The following is a 23,332-nucleotide window of genomic DNA, read 5'->3' as shown; positions in this document are numbered from 1 at the left end:
TACAAAACCAGTATCTCAAAAGGTTTCTAAAAGGAAATAGAATGTGGAGATGTCCACCATTGTTAGCTAAGTGTGGCCATAGGATTTCTATAGAGATGTCACACCCTTGTAAGCCAAGTGTGGCCAAAGGATTACTATAGAGATGTCACACCCTTGTAAGCCAAGTGTGGTCATAGGATTTCTATAGAGATGTCACACCCTTGTAAGCCAAGTGTGGCCATAGGATTACTATAGAGATGTCACACCCTTGTAAGCCAAGTGTGGCCATAGGATTTCTATAGAGATGTCACACCCTTGTAAGCCAAGTGTGGCCATAGGATTACTATAGAGATGTCACACCCTTGTAAGCCAAGTGTGGCCATAGGATTTCTATAGAGATGTCACATCTTTGTACACCTAGTGTGGCCATAGGATTTCTATAGAGATGTCACACCCTTGTAAGCCAAGTGTGGCCATAGGATTTCTATAGAGATGTCACACCCTTGTAAGCCAAGTGTGGCCATAGGATTACTATAGAGATGTCACACCCTTGTAAGCCAAGTGTGGCCATAGGATTACTATAGAGATGTCACACCCTTGTAAGCCAAGTGTGGCCATAGGATTTCTATAGAGATGTCACACCCTTGTAAGCCAAGTGTGGCCATAGGATTTCTATAGAGATGTCACACCCTTGTAAGCCAAGTGTGGCCATAGGATTTCTATAGAGATGTCACACCCTTGTAAGCCAAGTGTGGCCATAGGATTTCTATAGAGATGTCACACCCTTGTAAGCCAAGTGTGGCCATAGGATTTCTATAGAGATGTCACACCCTTGTAAGCCAAGTGTGGCCATAGGATTACTATAGAGATGTCACACCTTTGTACGCTTAGTGTGGCCATAGGATTACTATAGAGATGTCACACCCTTGTAAGCCAAGTGTGGCCATAGGATTTCTATAGAGATGTCACACCCTTGTAAGCCAAGTGTGGCCATAGGATTTCTATAGAGATGTCACACCCTTGTAAGCCAAGTGTGGCCATAGGATTTCTATAGAGATGTCACACCCTTGTAAGCCAAGTGTGGCCATAGGATTACTATAGAGATGTCACACCCTTGTAAGCCAAGTGTGGCCATAGGATTTCTATAGAGATGTCACACCCTTGTAAGCCAAGTGTGGCCATAGGATTTCTATAGAGATGTCACACCCTTGTAAGCCAAGTGTGGCCATAGGATTTCTATAGAGATGTCACACCCTTGTAAACCAAGTGTGGCCATAGGATTACTATAGAGATGTCACACCCTTGTAAGCCAAGTGTGGCCATAGGATTTCTATAGAGATGTCACACCCTTGTAAGCCAAGTGTGGCCATATGATTCCTATAGAGATGTCACACCCTTGTAAGCCAAGTGTGGCCATAGGATTTCTATAGAGATGTCACACCCTTGTAAGCCAAGTGTGGCCATAGGATTTCTATAGAGATGTCACACCCTTGTAAGCTAAGTGTGGCCATAAGATTACTATATCAATCAGACTGCCATCCATTCTTCTTAAAGTACCAGCATATTATATTTTCTTACAAAACAGAAAGTAAATTTAACTAACATTTATTTCTCATTAATATCTCAGTATCAAAATGTATTATGAACAGAAGTATATCTACATAACTAGTCGTTTTATTCAGATAATGTATGATAAAAACATTCCATCTTTGTCACGTCTGTCTGACTTTGGCAGTGTTCATTAAAGCTTTGTTTGTCAAAAGAGATCTTAAGTTGGATGATGGTTCTGGCAGTTTGGATCCTGAAAAAGAAAATAATATGAGAATGTATAAATTTAATCTTTATAAAAATATAAAGCATATTTGTTTATAACAGTTTACAATGACCAACATAGTTTTGAAACATTTGTTATACAGCATTACATTTTTAATAACATCTCATTAACTTTTAGTGTTTTTTAATTAACCTTTAACAAATTCTTTTCTAAAAAAAAATTGTTCCATCTTGGTTAAAATCATTTGTGGTATTCACAAAATTCTTTATGTAAAGATCATATTATGGTTATTAAGCAGAGACTTTGTGGTATTGTCAAACAAGAGTTTAATGCTACTTCAGAAAGTTCATCAAAATGTTTTTTGTAAAGATATATGATATCCAATTTTTCTTTGCAGTCATATTTGTGTAAACTCATACATGAAATTTATAAAAAGTGTATTATCAAATTAAGATTGTCAACACATAATCTAGCTATAGAGAAGGAAAGGTATTCTAATGTTAATAGAAACCTTAGAACCTGTACATTGTGTATTGATGATATTGAGGATGAAATGCATTTTATTTTATCTACCATGTCCATTATATTCAAATTTGCTTGAAAGTTTGATAAAACCATATTATTGGCGTAAGCCATCTGTTTATAAACTTTTACAATTATTAAGCACTAGAGTGAGGTGCTTATTTTCGCCATAAATTTCCATGTTTTCTACAGTTTATGTTCAGGTCTATATGTTTTTGAAGTAAACTGATATTTCTATATGAAGATAACTTCAAATGCGAAATATTCTTAAGCTTGAAAAGGTGTTTGTTTGAAAATAATCATCTGAAAAGTTAGATTAAAGGGTGTTTGAAATTTCTTGAAGTTTTGTCAATGGGGGACACATACTCGCCGTTTTTACACATCTATTTAAAACCAAATAACTGTAGCTTTAAACAATATTTATCAAATCAATTTCATTATAGATAAATAGCAGACATTTCAAAGGTGTAAAGAACTGAAATTTAGGGCAATCAAGTCAAAGAATAATTAAGAAATACTTCGTTGAAGTCGTGTTTTTCATTCAGGAAATTAGCCGAAATTGTTGTCTGTTTTTGGGTCCTTTGCGGTAATTGCCGAATCTTTGTCTCAGTTTAAAAAAAATAATCATGTTTGTTATAAAAATATAATTTACCGGCATATTTCTTCATTTCAGCCATCCTTTGAAGTTTTTACACCCCAAAATCATATAACGGCGATAGTGATTTTTACTTTTATTCCATATTTATGGCAAGTAGTTAGTGTACTCGAAACCTGACAACATTTTGTGCCTTTACTCAGCCAGACTACATCTATATATATGTTGATGATGCCTTTACTCAGCGAGACTACATCTATATATATGTTGATCATGTCTGGTTTGTTTATTGTTGTAAAGCTATTTTTCTCAGTCTCGTAGGTCTGTAATAATGACTAAGTTAATCCTGTTATCTTATTTTGTACTGAATACTCCCTTTACTACATACATATATGCGTAACAAATTTTATCATCTCAGTAAACAAAGCAAGTTTCTTGACTAACTCAAACTTATTTAAAACAATTTTAAGAGCTGTATAACCTACCATTATTTAATACAATTTTAAGAGCTGTATAACTCACCATTATTTAAGACAATTTTAAGAGCTGTGTGACTAGTTGTAGGATCAAGGGCATCCATTTCTACAGTGTCTGCATTTTTGTTGATTTCAAATTTGACCCATCTGTATCCTGTACAACGTTTAGAACCAGGACAACTTTGTATTAAGTTTTGTGTAACGGGATGTGATAAACCAAAGAAATCAGCTCCTTTTCCTGTTTGTTCTAAAAATTCTAATTTTCTGAAATCAGAAAAGATTGCATTATTATACATATGATTTGTTTACGTTTTCATATCCTTAAGCATGTTTAGACTAGATAAGACTTGGGAGTTCATTTACTATTGATATTCCCACTTGTGCAAGTTGTGCAAAATTGTATTACATCAGTTCCTATTTTTACATTTTTCTAACTTTCCCCTACATATAACCTATTATAGTTGTCTGTCACCACCTGGTCTTCTATTTTCTGAGATATTTTCTTACTGTTATTTCGACTTTTGACAAGTTCTTCCAGATAGTTATAAATTTAGACACTTGTAATTGTGTGATAACACTTGGCATTTCATATATTTGTTCCTTTTAAAAAATTTGGTCTAGAGAGAACCTATATTTTAGTATAATGTGCTGTTGACCTGAATATTTAATTGTAAGTTTATTTCGTAAACTATGCCAACCATTCAATGAACCATGACCAAATAATCTTCAAGGAAGTGAGATATGACAATGCTAATATCAGTGTATACTATTGACTTATATGAAAGAGGTTCTCCTTAAACTGACGTTATTACAAACTTGAACATGTACACTAAACAAAAGTTTCAAAGTGTATAGAACATGGCTGATGGGTGGGCAAGATTGTATCTCAATTGAAAGTCTAGTTTTCTTTTTATCTTTGTCAAGCAGAGACAAATAAAAATTACAACTAATATCATTTACTAAGTGTCCTGTGTATTGTCCAGTGGCAAATGTGTCATGCATATTTAGAACAAGTAGTAATATTTAAACCCTCCCTTTAACCATTAAAAAAAGACCCTGAATATGAAGATCCTCGTTGAACTTGACTTTGATGTCATATTTATCACACCAGCACTTACTTGTTTTTCTTAACTGCTTTAATTAGTTGATTATGACAATCAGATATTGATCTGCTATAGAATACCACACCAGGACTCTCTTCTGATGCTATCTCAAACTACAAAGACATACAAAGTATAAAATACAACCGAAGACATTTTTTATGATGCAATCTATCTATGAAAATATACACAAACTACATGGATCTAGTGTTTCTGTTAGATATGGATATTCTACCTACAGAGGGTTGTGTGTTTTGTTACCCAACTATTGATAGAGACCAAGTTTTTTTTCAATATTAAAAATTGATTCATTGAATGATTCAGTTATCTTCCTTGGTACAAATGTGAACAATCTCACGGTAGTGCTCCATACAAATGTGAACAATTCCATGGTAGTGCTCCATACAAATGTGAACAATCTCATGGTAGTGCTCCATACAAATGTGAACAATCTCACGGTAGTGCTCCATACAAATGTGAACAATCCCATGGTAGTGCTCCATACAAATGTGAACAATCTCACGGTAGTGCTCCATACAAATGTGAACAATCTCATGGTAGTGCTCCATACAAATGTGAACAATCTCATGGTAGTGCTCCATACAAATGTGAACAATCTCATGGTAGTGCTCCATACAAATGTGAACAATCTCATGGTAGTGCTCCATACAAATGTGGACAATCTCATGGTAGTGCTCCATACAAATGTGAACAATCTCATGGTAGTGCTCCATACAAATGTGGACAATCTCATGGTAGTGCTCCATACAAATGTGGACAATCTCATGGTAGTGCTCCATACAAATGTACAAGGGGTCAATATACAGAATATGTGCACATACATATGGTGTTCCAAATTTAAAGAAATAGATGACACAGATAAACACTTCAGATCTTAAATAAATTGTATGAAATTAAAGACAAACAATGTTTTTTTTCATATATACATTCAAAAATACTTCATTCTAGATAACATTTGTTCATTGAACCAGGACAAACATTACAATCAATGACAACTAGATTCCCTGAACAGAGTAAAATATCCTTTTGATATATCACATCACATATCCAGATTCTTTGAACCACAAAAATGTGAGTTTACATTTATTCTAAAAATGTTATATGGTAAGAACATATATACTTAGTTTTTAGTTGTAGTAACCACAGCATCATGGTAAACTCTGTTTAACAAAACATATAATTGCTTCTTTAGCGACTAATAAAAATACTAATGTTACTTAGGGGGAAAAATTTTCTTTGCAATTTCAATACAGATGCTTTCCAGCTATCCCCTTGTAACCATGAAAAAGCAGATACACGAATGTGTGTCGTTAATAAGCTGAAAATAGTTGATAAATGTAATAGGTTATAGCAGATTTCTTGTTTATTCAATTGAGGATTTAAAATTTCTTGCAGCCCCCCCCCCCCCCCCCCCCCCCCCCCCCCCTTTTTGGTACTCTGGTACTACAGAACCTCTCAGGATAGACTTACCACTGGTCCTTTTCCACCATCAGATATTTTACATGTGTACAAACATCTATTGTCTACATTATTAACATCAACATATACTCTGGTACTACAGAACCCCTCAGGATAGATATTAGATACAGAATGAAATCCTGGTCTGTCTACCACAATCTGTAAACAAAACAAAATGTATTATTTACACAGTGTCTAAACATACACTAAAACTATAAAGTAATGTAACCTGTCTAAAGTATCACAAAATAGTCAGTAGATGTCTGACCAATGATAAAGTTATTCTGTAGTATTTAAGGAATGTGTAATAAAAATTATCAGATCATTCAAAATATCGAAGTATCAGAAAACAGGCTGTACTTATAGTAACTCATAGATATTGAAAAAGTATCGGCAAACAAAAAAAGATATTCTACAGAAATTAAAAAATGCTCCTAATGACTTTACAACATGTGATGTGACCAGTGTAACATATATACCTCTCCAATGCTGTGTATTGTTAAGTCTCCTATAATCAGAGGAAAGACGGGTCTCCCTAATGAATCCAGCTGTAATGGAGGTATAACTTTCTTTGTTGGCTGATTTTTACCTCCTTTCTTAGGTTTGGGTGGAGGTAACCCTTCTGTAAGTACAATGTATTATTAAATTAATCATAGAAAGATATATGGCATGATCATATAAAACATTTCATTTTCTTCTTTAATATGCATTATCCATATGGTCAGCTTGTAAACTAGAATATAATGAATATAACAGCTTTGATTTCTTAATGTGTTGGTGTTATCCACAGCTCTCAACCTTAATTACCTAGTATTTGTTTAGTAGTTGGTGGTCGTTTCTTGTCAGGTTTTTTCTTTGGTTTAGCCTTGGTCTGTGTGTCAATAGGTTCTTCCTTCACTTTGACAATTGATGGAGGAGTTTTACTGATAGCAGCTGGAATATCTGACTGGGACTGATAATGTAGAACTTTCCTTAAAAGAAATCTGAAATGACAAAAAAAAAATCTACATCTTCATCATTTTGTCTATGGTGGATAGTTGTCACATTGGAAATCATACTATATTGTCTTATACTATCATTGTCAAGACAAAGAAGCCTCTTCATTAATATTGAGAGCTTAAAGTTAGGTATAACATTTGTTCACTGTTGAAGGTCTATGTTGATTTCTAGAAGTTTTTTCAGTTTAGGTGTGTTAATGCATATATGTACCATTGTTCTATAACCCACACTTCATTTAATTCAATAAGTGTATAACCTTATCACCATCTAATATATATACAAATATTTCTATAGTAGTATATTACTGTGCACTCATATTTATTTGTTCGATAACAATTTTTGTGGAATACATGGGTATTGGGAATAAAGAATCAAATTTCCAAAGAATTACAAATTTTCTTTATAAATATATGCAGTCTTTTGCAAAACCACAAAATCATATATCGATGACAAATTGAAATACAGTTTCCCTCAATTCACAAAATTTTGTACCGGTACCCATTAAAATAAATGAATATCTATTCCTATCCACACATTTTACCTCCTTTCTTCTTTGACTTTGGCAACTTTTTCCTCTACTCTCACAACTTCATCACATATGGCAGCATTAACCTGAAAAATACAGCAAAAATAATTATAGTTTAATTACAGCAAAAACTAACTTAAGATAATTTTGCTTAACTTGATAGCTCTCAGTCGCTAAAATACGCTCTCACCCCATATGGAATTTACTGACCCCATATATACTGTATTACGTCACTGGCACACTATGTAACGAATTTATCTTACAGACTATCTTAACGTGTGAAATTAAGACTAGTGATTCTCAAAACGAGCAAGTCTTCAATACTGTTAGCGCTAAAAAAATACTTCCATTGATCCTACAAAAACAGATGCCAACAATAACAACTTGTAAGGTTTAAATGTGTTTTATGAATTTGTTTCAATCTTAATCATCAATTTCTTCGTCTGTTGGAACTTTTAAGATTTTTTCTCAGTACTGTTTTGTTTTTTACAAAGGGACATAACACCATTACTAACCATGTATGAAATAAGCCCCGCCCCCTTCTTACCTAATAAGGAATATAAAGGGACGTAACTTCACTGCTAACCGTGTATGAGATAAGCCCCGCCTCCCTACTAACCTAATATCAAATATACACGGTTTGCACGCAGACGCTTTTAACCAATCATATTCCTGGAAATGTATAGGAGGTAAGATAATTATTAACATTTATGTTTATCTTTAATCATAAAACATGATTTAGCAGTACATGAACAAGCATCATCCATTCCTTTTGACATGTTTGAGAGGATGTCCTGGATTGTGCAGGACTTTTAACAATACTTACAAATATAAGATCTTTGACAACTTTCTTCAATCTTTTGAGTTTTCTGTAATACTGTTTCTGTGCAAGAGAACGTGATGATACTCCACTGGTTAATCTAAAAAAAAAAGGTTTGTAGCCAGGTTTCAAAACAAGTATTCATACATGTATAAAATTATGAAGAAATAATATAAGATAGCACCAGTTCAGTTAAAATGATTGTGTACAACACTTACGGTCTTGTTGAAAAAAAGTGGTTATTTAAATGAAGACTGTTACAGAAAAAAGTCATTAGCAATTTGCATGATGGAAGTTTTTGTCATTGAGAAAACCATACAAATTTCCATCCTTGATAAATCCATGCAAATTTTCACTCGACCTTGACAATTCCATGCAAATTTTCACCCAACCTTGATAATTCCATGCAAATTTTCATTCAACCTTGATAATTCCATGCAAATTCTCATTCGACCTTTGATAATTCCATGCAAATTTTCATTCTTGAAAAAAAAATGCTATTTCAATACCAACAATGACCAACAAAAACTTTCTGTATATATTGTTACTAGTGAAATGATAAGTATAATAGAAACCAATGTATCTCAACAAATTTATAATGATGATTTGAACACTGACCATTTCAATGTTTTCAATCGACATTTTTAAGAGGATGGGGGTAAGACCAAAAGTATGACAGTCATTTTCAAAATTGTAGTTTCACTGGAACCATGATGTTCATGAATTTTGAAAGAGGGGAATTTTAAAGTGTATAATGTAATAAGAATATCAAATTTAAAGAATTAAAATATTCAGTATGCAATAACAAAATTTGTGTGATTACCCTTTTTTATTATGAGGAAAGATAAATGTATACATTGTACAAACATATCTACCTTGAAGCTTGCTGCTGTAACAAACTACCAGGCAAATTACTTCTTATCTGAAACAAAAAAAAGATGTGTTGTTTATAAATAGATTCAAAGTCTACCACGCTGTGGTCAACTTAGGCATTATTCTAAAACAGTAAGTGCCCAAATTTTAACTCTATTTGAGTTTTGGTTCTTAGGATTGTGTACGAGTTTCATAAAATTTGGATGAAAAAAGCTAAGTAAGGGTGCAGAAATGAAAATGGGACAAAAGGAAGAACAAATGGACACTGGATGGTCAAGTTTTATTTTATGCCCCCTTCACTAGAGGGTAGGAGGTCATACAAATAAAAACAACACTCTATAAATTCCATGGGTTGGTATTGATTTTCTATATAACTAGTTTAGAAAAGATTATTGAATACCTAAATCATTATAAACATGACTAATGGGTTTCCTGTTAGGAATAAAGGCAATAGTAGTATATACATGTATATAGAGCTGTTCAATGGTCGTAAATTGATTAAGCAAAATAATACTGGGTAACAAACCAAGGGCACCATGCAATATGGATACTGTCATGACTGTCATCATCTTTTTATAAAATTTATTTTAATGTGAACACTACAAACATCCCTCAATTATTTCAAGAGCACCTCTCGAGAGCTTCATGGGTACAGTGGAATTTGTGTACAAATGTCCACTCCCTATCAGGAATAATGGAGATGTGTCATTAACATATAGAAATCAGAATTTAACAATATTCACATGTATAAAACTGTTTTGACAATACATTTTGTATCCATCATACATGTATCACAAAGGAAGTGCTAGGACACCAGGAAAAGTCTGTTATTATGTTGTAGGAAGCCCAAGTGCTAGGAAAGAATCGTTGGGATGCTTGGCAGGAAAAGTCTGTTATTATGTTGTAGGAAGCCAAAGTACTAGGAAAGAATCGTTGGGATGCTTTGCAGGAAAAGACAAATCAAAGAGATATCAACAGATTTATCTTCGTCTTGGGCCACTGGGGTACTTCTTCTGGTTCAAACTTGGGTCTTAGTACCAGAGATTTGTGTGAAAATCTAATGTTCTGAAATTTCCAAAGAATGGAGTCAGAATTGAACCTTGGACCTTCAGTACTGTATCAATACATGTAACTTACAAGTCTTATCCACTAGACCATGAAGTGGATAATTTTTTTTCTTTAGGCCAAAAAAAATATGTCTGTTTAAGGTTACATGCTTTAAAAAAGTAGGGTACATGTAGGTAGGTCAGTATTTTCATTTTATTTTATTTTTGTGACATGATTTTGAGTGTGCCGTTTCATCTTGTTGTGGTCCGAGTTGACCCGTAACTTTAATGATTGGATTATTTCCCTTTGTTATTGATTGGAAAAAATGGCGGCAAAATGTTTATTTCATCACACGAGTCGCAAATTTCCTTAAAACAGCTATCATATTCATGATTATGAACATTGGGATGTATCAGGCAACACTACCTGATGAAACAGGCTAAAATAAAAGCAACCGAACAGCAGGGGTTAAAAATTCCACTAGCCCGACGCCCGGGACTAGATCATTTACACCTCGGGCAGTTAAAATGTGTAACCCGATATGCCCGACTAGTAATAAAAAATTCTTGACGTTTCCAAAATAGAAGGCATCACTATTCTATGTTAGCCAATCCGATTCAATTAAGTCATCCGGGATTCTAAGAATATGAACTGGTTTGTACAGGTCCTGTTGTACATATTTTAAAAATAGAAAAACAACTCTGGCTGCTCGGTATCATGTGTTGATTGCAATTCTCATACTTTAAATGTCGATTTCTCATACCATGGCTTTGGGTATTGTACATTGCTAATGCCGAGATTTTCAATTAACGGTATTTGGGGGTATGATGTATTGATCAGTATTGACCTGTCTTGTTGCACAACTCTTGAGCACAAAATCATGCAACAAAATATTTTAATACGGGAACCCCAGGAACTTCATCAGTTTCAAAACGAAAACTGTAGATGAAGGGGGTAATGAGACTGACAAGTCATCCCCAAAAATGCCAAATACGACCGGGAAAAGCGGAAATGTTTTTGTAGTGTCCAAGACGGGAAGCCTGCCAAGTCCTTTGCGCGAGATTCACTCATTTTCATACTAATTTGAAAGCATTTGCCTTTGATCTATTGTTTTTTTTCTTTGATCTTTACAATTTGGCCAAAAACTCACGCATTTACCTTATTTACTACCTGTAAAAAACAGTTGGCAGAACTAGGACACAATGATTCCCTTGGCAAGGTTGGCTGTTGCTGATGACAAAAACAGACGATGCTCTGTAAAAATTGCCCTTAATTGCCCCAAGCACGCCAAAAAAAAAATCTGCTTTGAATGTGGGAACAACTAAGTTAGATTAAGCACCAGCCGAATAAATAGCAGAGTAACAAAAATATGAAATACAGTGTATAATGTCTCCTTCAAAACAAAGGACACACACTTTGTATTATGCAGTAAACTCTTGATTTGTAAGGCATACTATAGCTAGCAGGTCAGTTTTGACGGACTAGCAGTTCTTCCAACAGGGCTAGTGAAATCCTGCTGCCAATATATCCTGGGCTAGTTAGCTGTTACAAATTTTTTTAACCCCTGAACAGGTACAGAAAAGAGCAGCTAGATTTGTAAACAACAACTACACAGACCGCAAACCTGGCTGTGTAACAAAAATGGTAACATCTTTAAAATGGGAAAGCCTTGAAAACCGCAGGAAACAAAATAGGCTATGCATGCTGTTCAAAATCCAACATGATCTAATAGACATAGATAGGCACCAATATCTGACGCCAAATGATAGCTGGACCGGAGGTAAAAACCACTTCTTCCAAGAAAGGGCCATGACAGACACCTTTGGACAATAATTTTTTCCAAGCACCATTAGAGAATGGAACCAACTGCCAACATCAGCTGACACAGTTGATGGATTCAGAGCTACCCTGAAGGCATGCTCTGCTAAAATTTAGACAGTAACATCCTGTACATAGTTTTAATTGTATATATATATAGAGAACGTTTTATCATGTAAATAGCCAAGAGAAAACTTTCTGTGTTGTCCGACATTGCGTTAGTTTTCACAGGACCTCATACATTCAAATTTGAATTCGGTTCCTTACCTGGAAGAAGAAGAATAGTTAAAACTTTACAGTGTTTCGTCCAAATATCCTTATTGTGATTTGTCAGAGGTCTCAAATAATTATTGTTACCTTTTTTTTCAGGGATTTAAAGATTGTCTTAAAGATCAGGTACATTTTAAAGTTATGGACCAAAATTTACCGTTGTCGTCATTTGGCAAGATATTTTACCATAATTTTATGCCTCATGAAGGTTCCCCCATTACGACTCTCTTACATGTATGTCCTTGTTATAAATCTGTCATAAGCAAGAAAAAGTATTGTACCTGTATAACATGTTTATAATTTAGATATCCAACTGAATACTTCTATCAAGGATAAAGCATAAAAAAGGATAAAAATAAAAATAGTAACCAAAATTGTAAGTTCGAGCACTAATAAATAGTGCTGGCTAAACATTTTTCATCTTAATCGAATATTTTTGTCTTACTAGTCGACCTCTAAATCATGATGGATAGAAACAAGCCAGTCAAGTGTCTGTGTTTCAATTTTGATTTGTGTGCCATATATTTTTTTCTATAAATTAATAATTTATATGAACCATATACATATTTGGTGTGTTCGCCATTACATGGTGCATACCTTTCCTGACAATAGGCTTATTTGTTGTGGAGATTTCTGCACGATTTTCTGATTTGCCTGATACTCCATCAGGAAGGCCGAATCTTCATTGAAAAGTCGTTTATTTTCATGTGCCATGGTTGATTGATTTGAAACTAAAATTTCGATCATCAGTGCGCTTTAAAAACTTACAAAATTACGTCCAGCAACTCCGAGCTTGAACCTAAATTAGCAGGATCAGTTACCAAAATTGTTCATGTAATACAACCGTGAGATAATGTAAGACAACGCTAGAGGTGCTACTCTTGCTTTTCTGAAATTTTAGAGGTTTTGAAAGATAGAAAAAAGATCATTGTTCCAGATAAGATCTAATATAAAAACAAATCCATTGTTTTTGCCGCCGGGTTTTATAACTGTAATAGTCTGTATGATTAAAAAAAATTATTTACTTCTGCAGTAAGGATTTATAGAACAGACTCTATCAGACCATTTCAGGTCTTTAAAATAACAGCAAATCATCAGTTTCAAAGGTTTATATGCAGTCTTGACACCGGCCTGGCATCCTTGTGTTTCTAAGACTATTAGCGCCTTTATTTGTCTTTTCTTCATGTGCTTAGTTTATTGATAATGCTTTGTAATGCTTGTTTGTGGATAGTAAATATCACGGTAGGTATACTGTCTGGCTAGGATCGTGGTTTTTCGAGTGTGACCACTTTTTTCTGGTGAATATGAACAAAAATGTAAACAAACAGACTTAATCTCTAAAAAGACGTGATATCTATAGACGCTTGTCACGGTTTAATATACAAAGTTATATTAAAGTAACACTTGAAAAAAATGGACCGAATCACTCGAAAAACCTCGATCCTAGCCGGAAACTACACTTACCGTGAATATGCTTCCATGTTTTTATAAGCATGCCCTTAGTTTGTATTACCCATGGTGTGTTAACTATGTATTGCCTAACTATGTTTTTATTATATGTAATTAATTATGTTATGTTTTTATAATATATCAGCGTGTGATAATAGTCCTAATATAAAGAACCCATATTCCATGTTATTAAATGATATGAGCAAATAAGCCCTAATACGGATAAATCAGCATGTGCAATACTAAAAACGTTCCACTGTCGATATAAATCAAGATTTATTATTGTATGTAAATGTTTATTTGTGTTTTCGACTTTGAATAAAGATTACTTACTTGCTGATTTGTTTGTGATTTTTGCATTTTTATTCACTCAAGTAATTGTTACTGCCATATGAATTAAGTAGATTCTGGAATGTTAAATATATCATTTTGTTTAACTTCTAATACAGAAAAACTAAATATGCTAGGTTAAATGTAATTTTTCTCGTTGACAACCTCTACGTTCGTTTCGACAATAATGTGTATCGACACATATTGTATATTCATGTCACGTATACCAATTGCACTCCTTTAATAGTGGAGTTCTTCGTGCATTGCTATGAATCACAATTTATTATAAAACTAACTTAGTAAATATCGTCCCATGTTACATCTAATTGAAGAAAAACTTAAATGAATTACGCTCACAGTTAACATGATGAGATTATTGTTTTAAATAATCATTGCATTGGTTTTCGTGTTCCCCCCCCCCCCCCCCCCCCCCCCGCAGTAATCATGGCCGATTTTTTTCTCGTTTGAATTGTTTCCCTTTTTGTAAATTACTATACGGTATGTTCATTGTTGAAGGCTGTGGGGTAAACTATCATTGCATCATTTGGTCTCTGATGGATAGTTGTTTCATTGGCAATAATACCTAGTCTTCTTATTTTGATAAACATATCTATAGTCGAAACTACCAACTTAATATATAAAACACGTAATCCCAACACTTTGTCGTTTTGAATCGCCCCAGTGATCACATGCATGCATTCTCGCACGATGTATTAGGAAAAAGAAAGAGTGATCGTGTCGGATCTTTTAATAGTTTACCATCACAAGTGAGGACTCATGAAGTACCCTTCGGGGACTAATAACCCACTATTAGATATATCAAATGAACGAGGATGTGTAGCCTTCTGTTCCAATGAAAACAACCGTAATAAAGAGGCAGAAAAAGGATTGACATAGATACGGTATTAAAAAAAATACAAATGCTTTGGTTTTTTCCTTCGGAAGATCGTTTAAGGGGAAAGTCTTGAATATTTGATAAATATTAAGACGCATAAGAATCGAACCTTTATATCCGTTAAAACAATTCAACAAATGAAAGTACTCGTTAAGAGATGGGTGAAGAAAGTGATTTAAGTTAAATGTACTTATAAGTTAACGGATATATGTCATCGGACCTACCATCATTATCGACTATATATTTCACAAAATAACTTCTGTCATTCTTAAATAAGTAAGTGATAAGACTCATCAAGGTCATCCTTTGTTTTTAACTTATACATACTAGTAATACAGATGTACATCTTAATATTGTTTGCAGTTTTCCACTTTGCAGTTCCACGACACATTTGTAACCCATGTGATCCTCTAGAAATACCAATGCTTGATTTAGTTAAGCATGCTACAATTTGTGGCGCATGTGGGCAGTTCTATGGAGAAAGTATGGAGAACTGCTGCTTCTGTAGCTCTGATATAAGACAACTATGTAGTATCGCTTACAACTGAAATTCGACATGGCAGGATATCAGAAGAAACAGAACTTTGCGACGAAAAGAAAACCACAAGATCAGTTGATTCCATGCAGGCTGAAAAGTGATTTTGAAATCGTTCAAATATGAGCTGTGCCAAGGATAAACTTTGTTAGTGTTTTAAAGTTAACTGTATACACATGAAATAACTCATTATTTTCTAACAATTTACTTTTGTTGTTCCTCATATAAAAGAATGAAATATCACGGTGTCGCCTCATTAATCTGCATTTTCCCCTAATGCACAATATATACTTCAAGCTTTTACTTACTAATAATAATATAGATATTGGTAAAAGCAAGTTATTATTCGATGGATATGAAAACGCATCACACGGTAAAGCATGCTCACATGTTGATTGATACAAAATGTTAGCAAACTCTGATATTTAGTTTTTAAGGAAAATGCGACGGAAATGTCACGGAACGGACATACGGGCAACGGTAAACTAGTTAACACTCCCTATTTCTTCTGGATGATATTTAAAAAGGTTTTTATAATAAGTGATGTTTGAGACTTGAGTACTGCTGTATCATTTATTTAAGTGAAATGAGGCTACGGTAAGTCGATAGTCTTTCTGTACAAGTACTCATTTTGGCACTCATACCACATCGTCTTATATCTTTAGGCTCTACATTCACGAAAGTCAATCGAGGAAAATTGATTAAACATAGTCAATATGAGTTTAAAAGAAACAGAAACGTTGTATACCAATAGTCCCAGATATTCTTTACAGATTTTTCAAATGATGTTAAGACTAGTAACCCCAAACTGGCTCGCTCTCGATATTAATAACCATGTAACTCCTTCGTTTGAAAATATGAAATCAACTTTTATTTTGAAATTTTAAGCAAAGTAAACAGCAAAATTAAAAAGAACATCAATTAATCCAATGAATTTTTTTTTTTTTACTTTGACTTAAAATTTAAGCATGTATACGTGCCTGTCCCAAGTCAGAAGACTTGTAGATTAGAAGTTGTCGTTGATTCATTTCTGTCATATTTGTTTATCGTAAATTGTTTTACTATACATTGGGCCGTTATTTTTTTTCTTTTCAAATGTTTCATATTTTTCTGTCGTCCCTTTTTAGCCGACTATATGGTCTCGTCTTTTGCTCAACATTGAAGGCTGCGCGGTTACCCATCATTGATTACACCCCTTCACTTGAGCTTTGGTGGATAGTTGCCTCATTGGTTATTATACCACATGTCCTTATTTTTATATTAAATTAAGTTGTCTTTCTGTCGGAATTGTAATAAACTTTCATAATATATACTGCTTGCATCCACTTGTGATGAATATTTCTAAATACAAGGGTTTTGACAATTTATAACGAGTAATTTTTATTGTCAATGAATTGAAGAGTAAATCGAATAATGATTACAGCTTTCATCACCATTTTAGGTAAAGTATTATTATGTTGATTTTTTGGTTATTAAACAGTTGAATGCAAATAGTTGCGCCATTTTACTGTATTGTCGATAATGATAAGGTCCAATCAAGTTCAAACACACCTTTAATTACAATTTTACCATAAATTGCAATTGTAAAAGTCGTTTGGTCATCAAAACTACATTGTTTCAATAGTCTCATTAGTCACACGGTACTATCAAGTACGTCATTAAGCTGATATAAAAAAAAAGTAAAATAACAAGAATAAGACATTTGAAAAATAAAAATGACAACGACCGAATCTTTCGATTATTCTATGTTTGTTTTTCACGATATAACTCTATACACTGAATATGTAATCGGTATGAAACTGTGGAAATATATACCACCATTACTTCTTCTATTCGGAACTACTGGAAATATTCTCTCAATTATAGTATTGCGTAGAAAGAACCTCAAAAAGTCTGTATGTACCATATATTTCGTTGCTTTAGCGGTTTCCGATCTTCTGGTACTGTATACTGGATTATTGAGACAATGGATGTTTATGACATTCGACATTGATATCCGCCACATTGGAAATACATTTTGTAAGATTCACACTTGGATTCTGTATTTTTCGTTGGATTTTTCAGCATGGATTCAAGTGGCCGTCACCATAGAGAGGTTATGTGCTGTTTGGTATCCAGTTTCTGGTAAATACAAATGTTCACGACACACTGCTGTTGTAAGTTTAGTAGCTATAGCATGCTGTCTTTTAGCAATAAACAGTCATATTGTTTATGGAATCGGGGACTATGTAGAAATCATTAACGGCACGGAATCAATTACCAAATGTACTTACATGTCAAAAAGCTACAAGAAGTTTTTCACATCAACATGGCCCTGGATTTATTTAATTGTGTTTTTTCTTTTTCCATTTTGTATTTTATTTACTGGAAATTTGTTTATCATTATAAAAGTGGTTCAGCATAAGCGTGCGATCCATCGCCGTATTTCACCAGTAACAACGCCATCTAGTGTCACGCAGTCTTCGAAACTAGCATCAATGAGTATTACTCTGTTTACTTTGAACTCAGTGTTTCTCGTTTGCAACATACCAATAAGTATATATTTGATACAATATGAACATTTGAGGGATACATTAAAGGGAAGAGATAGCGCGTTTTTCAACATGATGTGGGCCATTGTCAACATTCTTATGTACTCAAACAATGCTATTAGCTTTGTGTTATACATATTGAGCGGAACAAAGTTTAGGAAGGAGTTTACTGCAATGTTCCGTTGTCGAGAATCCCAATGAAAACAGTTTATATACGTTTTAACATTTTAACATTTAAATGTAGTACGATTTGTCTTTATGTGTGTTTTTTTCATAGCAAAGTGTCTTCTTGTAACTTTATGTATTGATAAATCATGTTAACCACGATGTATTGTTTGTGATGATTTGTGATGTACAAGTTGTTGTGTTTTGATCGCTTTGTTTTCCATTATCAGTTATTTAAAGTATTTAACGGTAATTTTCATTGATTGATTTTCGCTTGCTTAACACCAAGCGGCAAATATTTCATATATATTCAGTTCGATAACAAATTAAAAAGTAATACATAAGGAAGGTTCTGAAAGGTAGATAGGGATTAAGTGCGCGGAAGAACTGCCGCTGGAAACTTGAAGTATATAGGCAGACTAATGTCATTTATGCCTGAGGAAGAAACTCCCTAGTATTTCGATTGAATTTTATTTTAACAGTTTTCACTTCATTTGGAATCATGTAAATTACCATATAAACAATATTTGGTTCCTCACTTCTATGCTTAGCTTCTGATTACTTCCTTCGGGTGCGGGATTTTCTCGCTGCCCATTGGTGGCCTTCAACTTTTATTTGCTCTTTGGTCGGGTTGTTGTGTCTTTGACATATTCCCATTTCCATTTTATTTTATTACTTCGGGAGTGATTATATCCTATTGGATGAAACGACCACCACAATGACAAGTAGTTTTGAAACCGTCGTCATGCTTTAACTGCTGGACTGCTGATTGATATAGCGACATGTAAATACATCTTAAAAGAATTGTGTAGTTTTTTTTTCTTCTCTTGTTTTTATAAAGATATTGTATTAAATTTGTGTCGTGTGAGAACAAGAACAATCCGGTTAGCAGGGTGCACATTCATGGGAATACTATAAACTAAAATTACTAGTATCCTGATTGTGAATATGATTAACATTGATTGCTCTCAAGTTATATGTATAAGTAATTTCCTTTCCAAAATAAATGATAAACCAACACAAAAAAATAAGTGTCGGTCAAAAATAAAAATTGAAGTGTCGGACAAAAACCAACAGACAAAAAAGAGAGGAGTCGGACAACACACACATGTATAAGGAAAAGGTGTCCGCACAAAAGCACTGTATCAGATGCATGTATATTTCATCTTCCATACAAATTTAGTTCTGAAAAAAGTTGATGACGTTACGGACACATGAAACAATTCTGTCTATGAGCTTATACTTTTTAATAAAAAGACGTGTCACATCCAAAATCAAATTATTTATTAATATATCGTATACATGTACACGAGATCTTAGAGTAATATAGATTTGAATGAGAGTTACAGAGTGCATGGGAATCATAAAGCAGTTCATATAACAAAACAATAATAACTAGTACGCAAACTTGAACTCTAAAATGGGGACTTTCATTTACGAAATAAATCCATTTCCTTACCCTCACAATTTCTTTCGATGCAAAAAAAAAAAACCAAACAAACAAAACTTAAAAAACAAAAAACGAAAAATTGACAATAGAAATAATAGAATAAAAAATAGAAGTAATAAGAAACCCAGAACAATAATATTTACAAATTTGTTCATTGACGTTTAAAGATATTGTATTGATGATAATAGTTGCTGATTTTAAGGTTCCTTTCATGTAATAATAGTTTCAAAGCAAATTCAAAGACAAATACGCTTTAATTTGCCTAAAATTGTTTTAAGGTCTGTAACTCCTAAATCAATATAAAATTTTTGCAGTAAAATTGGCCGGCTATTTCGAAAAATTGTAGATCGTGTATTATTGACCGTTTTTTTTGGGGGGTGTTTTTTGACAATCTAACATGATAGTTTTCTGGTTAAAAGGCAAAAATCAAAACACTAACTCTTATGGCCAAGGCTCCGTGTTGAAGACCGTACTTTGACCTGTATTGGTTTACTTTAAATTCAAAAATTGCGACTTGGATGGGGAGTTGTCTCATTGGCACTCATACCACATCTTCTTATATCTATATATAATTGAATTCTTATGGATTTTGTATTGTTTTGGGTTTTATCTCATTGGCAAAAAGGTCGCTTTCATATATTTATCAAAAATTGGGTGATGTAGAGTTTGAAAGCTAAGGTACAGACCATTCAACTTTTGTGTTATGTGGAAAATTAGGGGGAAATAATACGAAGTACTAGTAGTTAAGTTACATACAGCATACATATTTCCTTGTTCCTGACTATTATTACATGTTATTAGAGCCGAGACAGATAATCCATGTCCCCAACAAAAGATGTATGATCAGATGCAAACGTATACATTGTGAAGAAATAAAAAGATGTGGTTTGATTGTCAATGGTACAAATATCTACCAAAGACCACAAGACAAGGCTGTTAACATTCGTTTATTGTCAACAAGTACTGGCCATATACCAGCCTATCCATTTCTGTTCTTTCTTTTTATGTGTATGTGTGTGTTAGCTGCCCTTTTAGATTTGCTTATTATATGTTAGTTGTTATTCATTAATGTATTTATATCATGTCTACATTTCAACTGAATAATGCCAAAAGTTTCCTTGTGCGGGTAGATATATCTATTTGAAAGTCTGAGCATCACATATCGCACAAGATCATGTGTTTGCAGAATATTGTTAAAGGAAAATAATTTTTAAAAGACTGTCATTGGCGAACTTCGGGCACAATCGGTTGATCCCATAGGTACTTTAACCAATGACCAATAATTTTAGCCCTCTTCTTTTTTGACTTAAATCCGTCAAATGTTTAATATAGAGATGTTATCAGTGAATGCTGGGAATGGATACTAATTTGTTAATAAATGTCATTTTCAGATTATTTGTGTAAACATATTACAGGAAAACGCAAAAATAATTGAAATGAAAACAAGGATTTTTGAAAAAAAGGAGAGAGCTATAATGAATGGTCCTGTCCCCTAGTATCCATGGTTGATCATGACACTACGTTATATTTTCGAATCATTTAATAATTTGCAAACGGATATGCGTTGTGAATGTTGAGTAAGTTATTGATAACCGATTAGATGGACTTAGGAAATTGCGTATTTTCCCCTTTATATCATCAATTTAGCGTTAATGAAAAGAGTAAAACATACATTGTACATGTAAACAAAAGACAAAAGCGCAGTTACCTTCACCTGGTCTATATAAATAGCTATGAGGTCACTTTTACTACTAAGTATCACTATTAAACAAATTATACTTGACATGATAATTGAACTTGTCAGCCGCCCGCAATGAGCAACATATAAATTGTAGTTAATGACATTTCCTGATTAACAAGTAAAAAACGGCGTTAAAATGATTAATTACTAAAATTTTGTTCGGTTATTTACCTCTTCAAGAAAAACAAAAAAACGCGACAAAAGTCTCTGATTTCCAAATATTCGAAAAGAATGTCAAAGGACACGCCGGAATGTACCTGTATTCTTATTACACTATACTTAATTAAGTGGGTGGTACAAATGTATATGGTGATCGAGATCACTTAATTGGGGCCAGATCGTTTGTCCGTTTTTCCGTCATCCGTCCTTCCTGTCCCTCTATCATTTGCAACTACATGTACCCTGAATTTCTTCATATAATCTAATGAAGCTTTTACAACTTGTTTATTATATAAATGCACTTTCAACTTATATTTGATCTCATCTGAATGGCTATAGGTTTACTGTCTGCTTCTTCTCTTAAACTCAATATAAGAATTATATGAAATATTCAAAGAATCTTTACCATATATGGCATTGTATGCTTTTCAACATGAATATTTTTATTTTGTTTTCTTGTAAATTTGTTCATTCTGATGTGGTGGCAGGATATCCTTGTCATCTTTCTTCGCAGTTTACACAAGAATTATCTATGACAATGCTAATACATTGAGTTAATTGTTGTTAACGTTCAGTGGCAAACATTTTATACAGCCACAAAACAACAACAATGAATCCTTAGGTTTAAAATCGGTCGACCCGGGTAACTTGGATTAATGTCTAAAATTACTCGGAAGGCCTATTTTTATGACTTTCTAGGTCCCAAATTTCATTAAAAAAATGCCTAAGGCGTCAGAGCCTTCCAGACTACTTTGATTGTTGCTTTGAAAAGGGGTATATTGGACAGGGACAGAAAGTTTGCGTTGCAACAAATCATCCACTGTCTCCTCAATTGAAGTTTTGCAATGGACCTTTTGTGAACTGTGTTGTCTCTTTCAGCGTCGGATTTAACGTTCCATTTTGATTCGACGTAGTTTCTCCTCTCAGATTTTGAGAATTCTAGAAATAATTATACTTGCCTAGTCAAATATGAAAACGGAAAATTTTGCCAAAGAGAGGATGTACAGAATTATTCTGTAGGAAAACATTGTGTAAAATGTAGGAATTATAATTTTTACAGAGCAAAATATCAAAGCGGACCTAGGCATAGTTAAAAATGTTTTGTCCAACCTCCCCTCCTCGAATATGTATATAAAAAAGGTGGTCTCATATTCTTTAAAAGTATATCCATAAAAAAATCTAGAGCGTAATATATTTTTGAGGATTATGAAGTCTAAACTGGGCGTGTGTCTCGTAATGGTCCTTATTTCAAATTTTTCTTAAAGCCGGTAAAATTTCCAAAAAATTTCATGAAATAAATACTATTAGATATATGAAGTCTAAGGCCATTCTACAGTTATATCCAATTTAAAATTTCATCTTGTTTTCATATGATTTTTTAGATATATAATAAATAATTGACGATTGTGTTTTTGTTCTTATATATATTTTGTTCATCTTTAAGTTATTGCTACATTGAGTTGTCATAATTTATATTTACTACTGTAAAATAATTTAATGAAGATATCTTTTGCTTTTGTGTATCTGTAAATCCGCATTCACATACATGCTTTTAATTTTTAATTGCTTTACAAAGACTTTTATTAAGATTTGCGTTCTATTTTAAAACGCATTAAAATAAAATTTATGATAATGAATTTGAAAGGTAGTTTACTGTTAGTCATTGTAAAATTTTGGTATGTTAAAATTATCTTGTTTATAGCAGTGTCATCCATCTAATTGATCTTACTAGTTATCCATTCAAAAAAATAATTCTATCGATCTTTTGTTTGTTCATAATTTGAACTATTCATCCATAG

At 33.3% G+C, this 23,332-nt stretch overlaps 2 protein-coding genes across 2 annotated transcripts; one reads left to right on the top strand and one right to left on the bottom strand.

Moving 5' to 3' along the window:
• Positions 1–1,568: 1,568 nt before the first annotated feature.
• Positions 1,569–13,025, bottom strand: LOC139520868 (transforming growth factor beta regulator 1-like). The gene is made up of 10 exons (XM_071313879.1): positions 12,876–13,025; positions 9,146–9,192; positions 8,277–8,370; positions 7,466–7,536; positions 6,733–6,908; positions 6,405–6,547; positions 5,938–6,084; positions 4,465–4,562; positions 3,393–3,610; positions 1,569–1,780 (listed from the first exon to the last, which is right to left on the bottom strand). Exons 1-10 carry the CDS (start codon positions 13,023–13,025, stop codon positions 1,692–1,694), a joined length of 1,233 nt encoding a protein of 410 aa, XP_071169980.1. The 3' UTR covers positions 1,569–1,691.
• Positions 13,026–17,170: 4,145 nt separating this feature from the next.
• On the top strand, positions 17,171–18,430 carry LOC139520867 (G-protein coupled receptor daf-37-like). Its single transcript, XM_071313878.1, has one exon. It carries the CDS (start codon positions 17,203–17,205, stop codon positions 18,217–18,219), a length of 1,017 nt encoding a protein of 338 aa, XP_071169979.1. The 5' UTR covers positions 17,171–17,202; the 3' UTR covers positions 18,220–18,430.
• Positions 18,431–23,332: the final 4,902 nt, after the last annotated feature.

This window comes from Mytilus edulis, chromosome 4 (assembly GCF_963676685.1).
Source record: "Mytilus edulis chromosome 4, xbMytEdul2.2, whole genome shotgun sequence".
Lineage (NCBI taxonomy): Eukaryota > Metazoa > Mollusca > Bivalvia > Mytilida > Mytilidae > Mytilus > Mytilus edulis.
This window is presented reverse-complemented; position numbering and strand designations above follow the sequence as displayed.

What these genes read in the sequence shown, in the direction of transcription:
- LOC139520867 (XM_071313878.1), top strand. Translation starts at nt 17,203, where the DNA reads ATGACAACGACCGAATCTTTCGATTATTCTATGTTTGTTTTTCACGAT.
- LOC139520868 (XM_071313879.1), bottom strand. Translation starts at nt 13,025, where the DNA reads ATGATCGAAATTTTAGTTTCAAATCAATCAACCATGGCACATGAAAAT. An exon ending in CAATACACAGCATTGGAGAG is followed by an intron (nt 6,085 to 6,404) that starts GTATATATGTTA and finishes TTTTGTTTACAG; the next exon opens with ATTGTGGTAGACAGACCAGG. An exon ending in AAAGCAGTTAAGAAAAACAA is followed by an intron (nt 3,611 to 4,464) that starts GTAAGTGCTGGT and finishes TTCTGATTTCAG; the next exon opens with AAAATTAGAATTTTTAGAAC.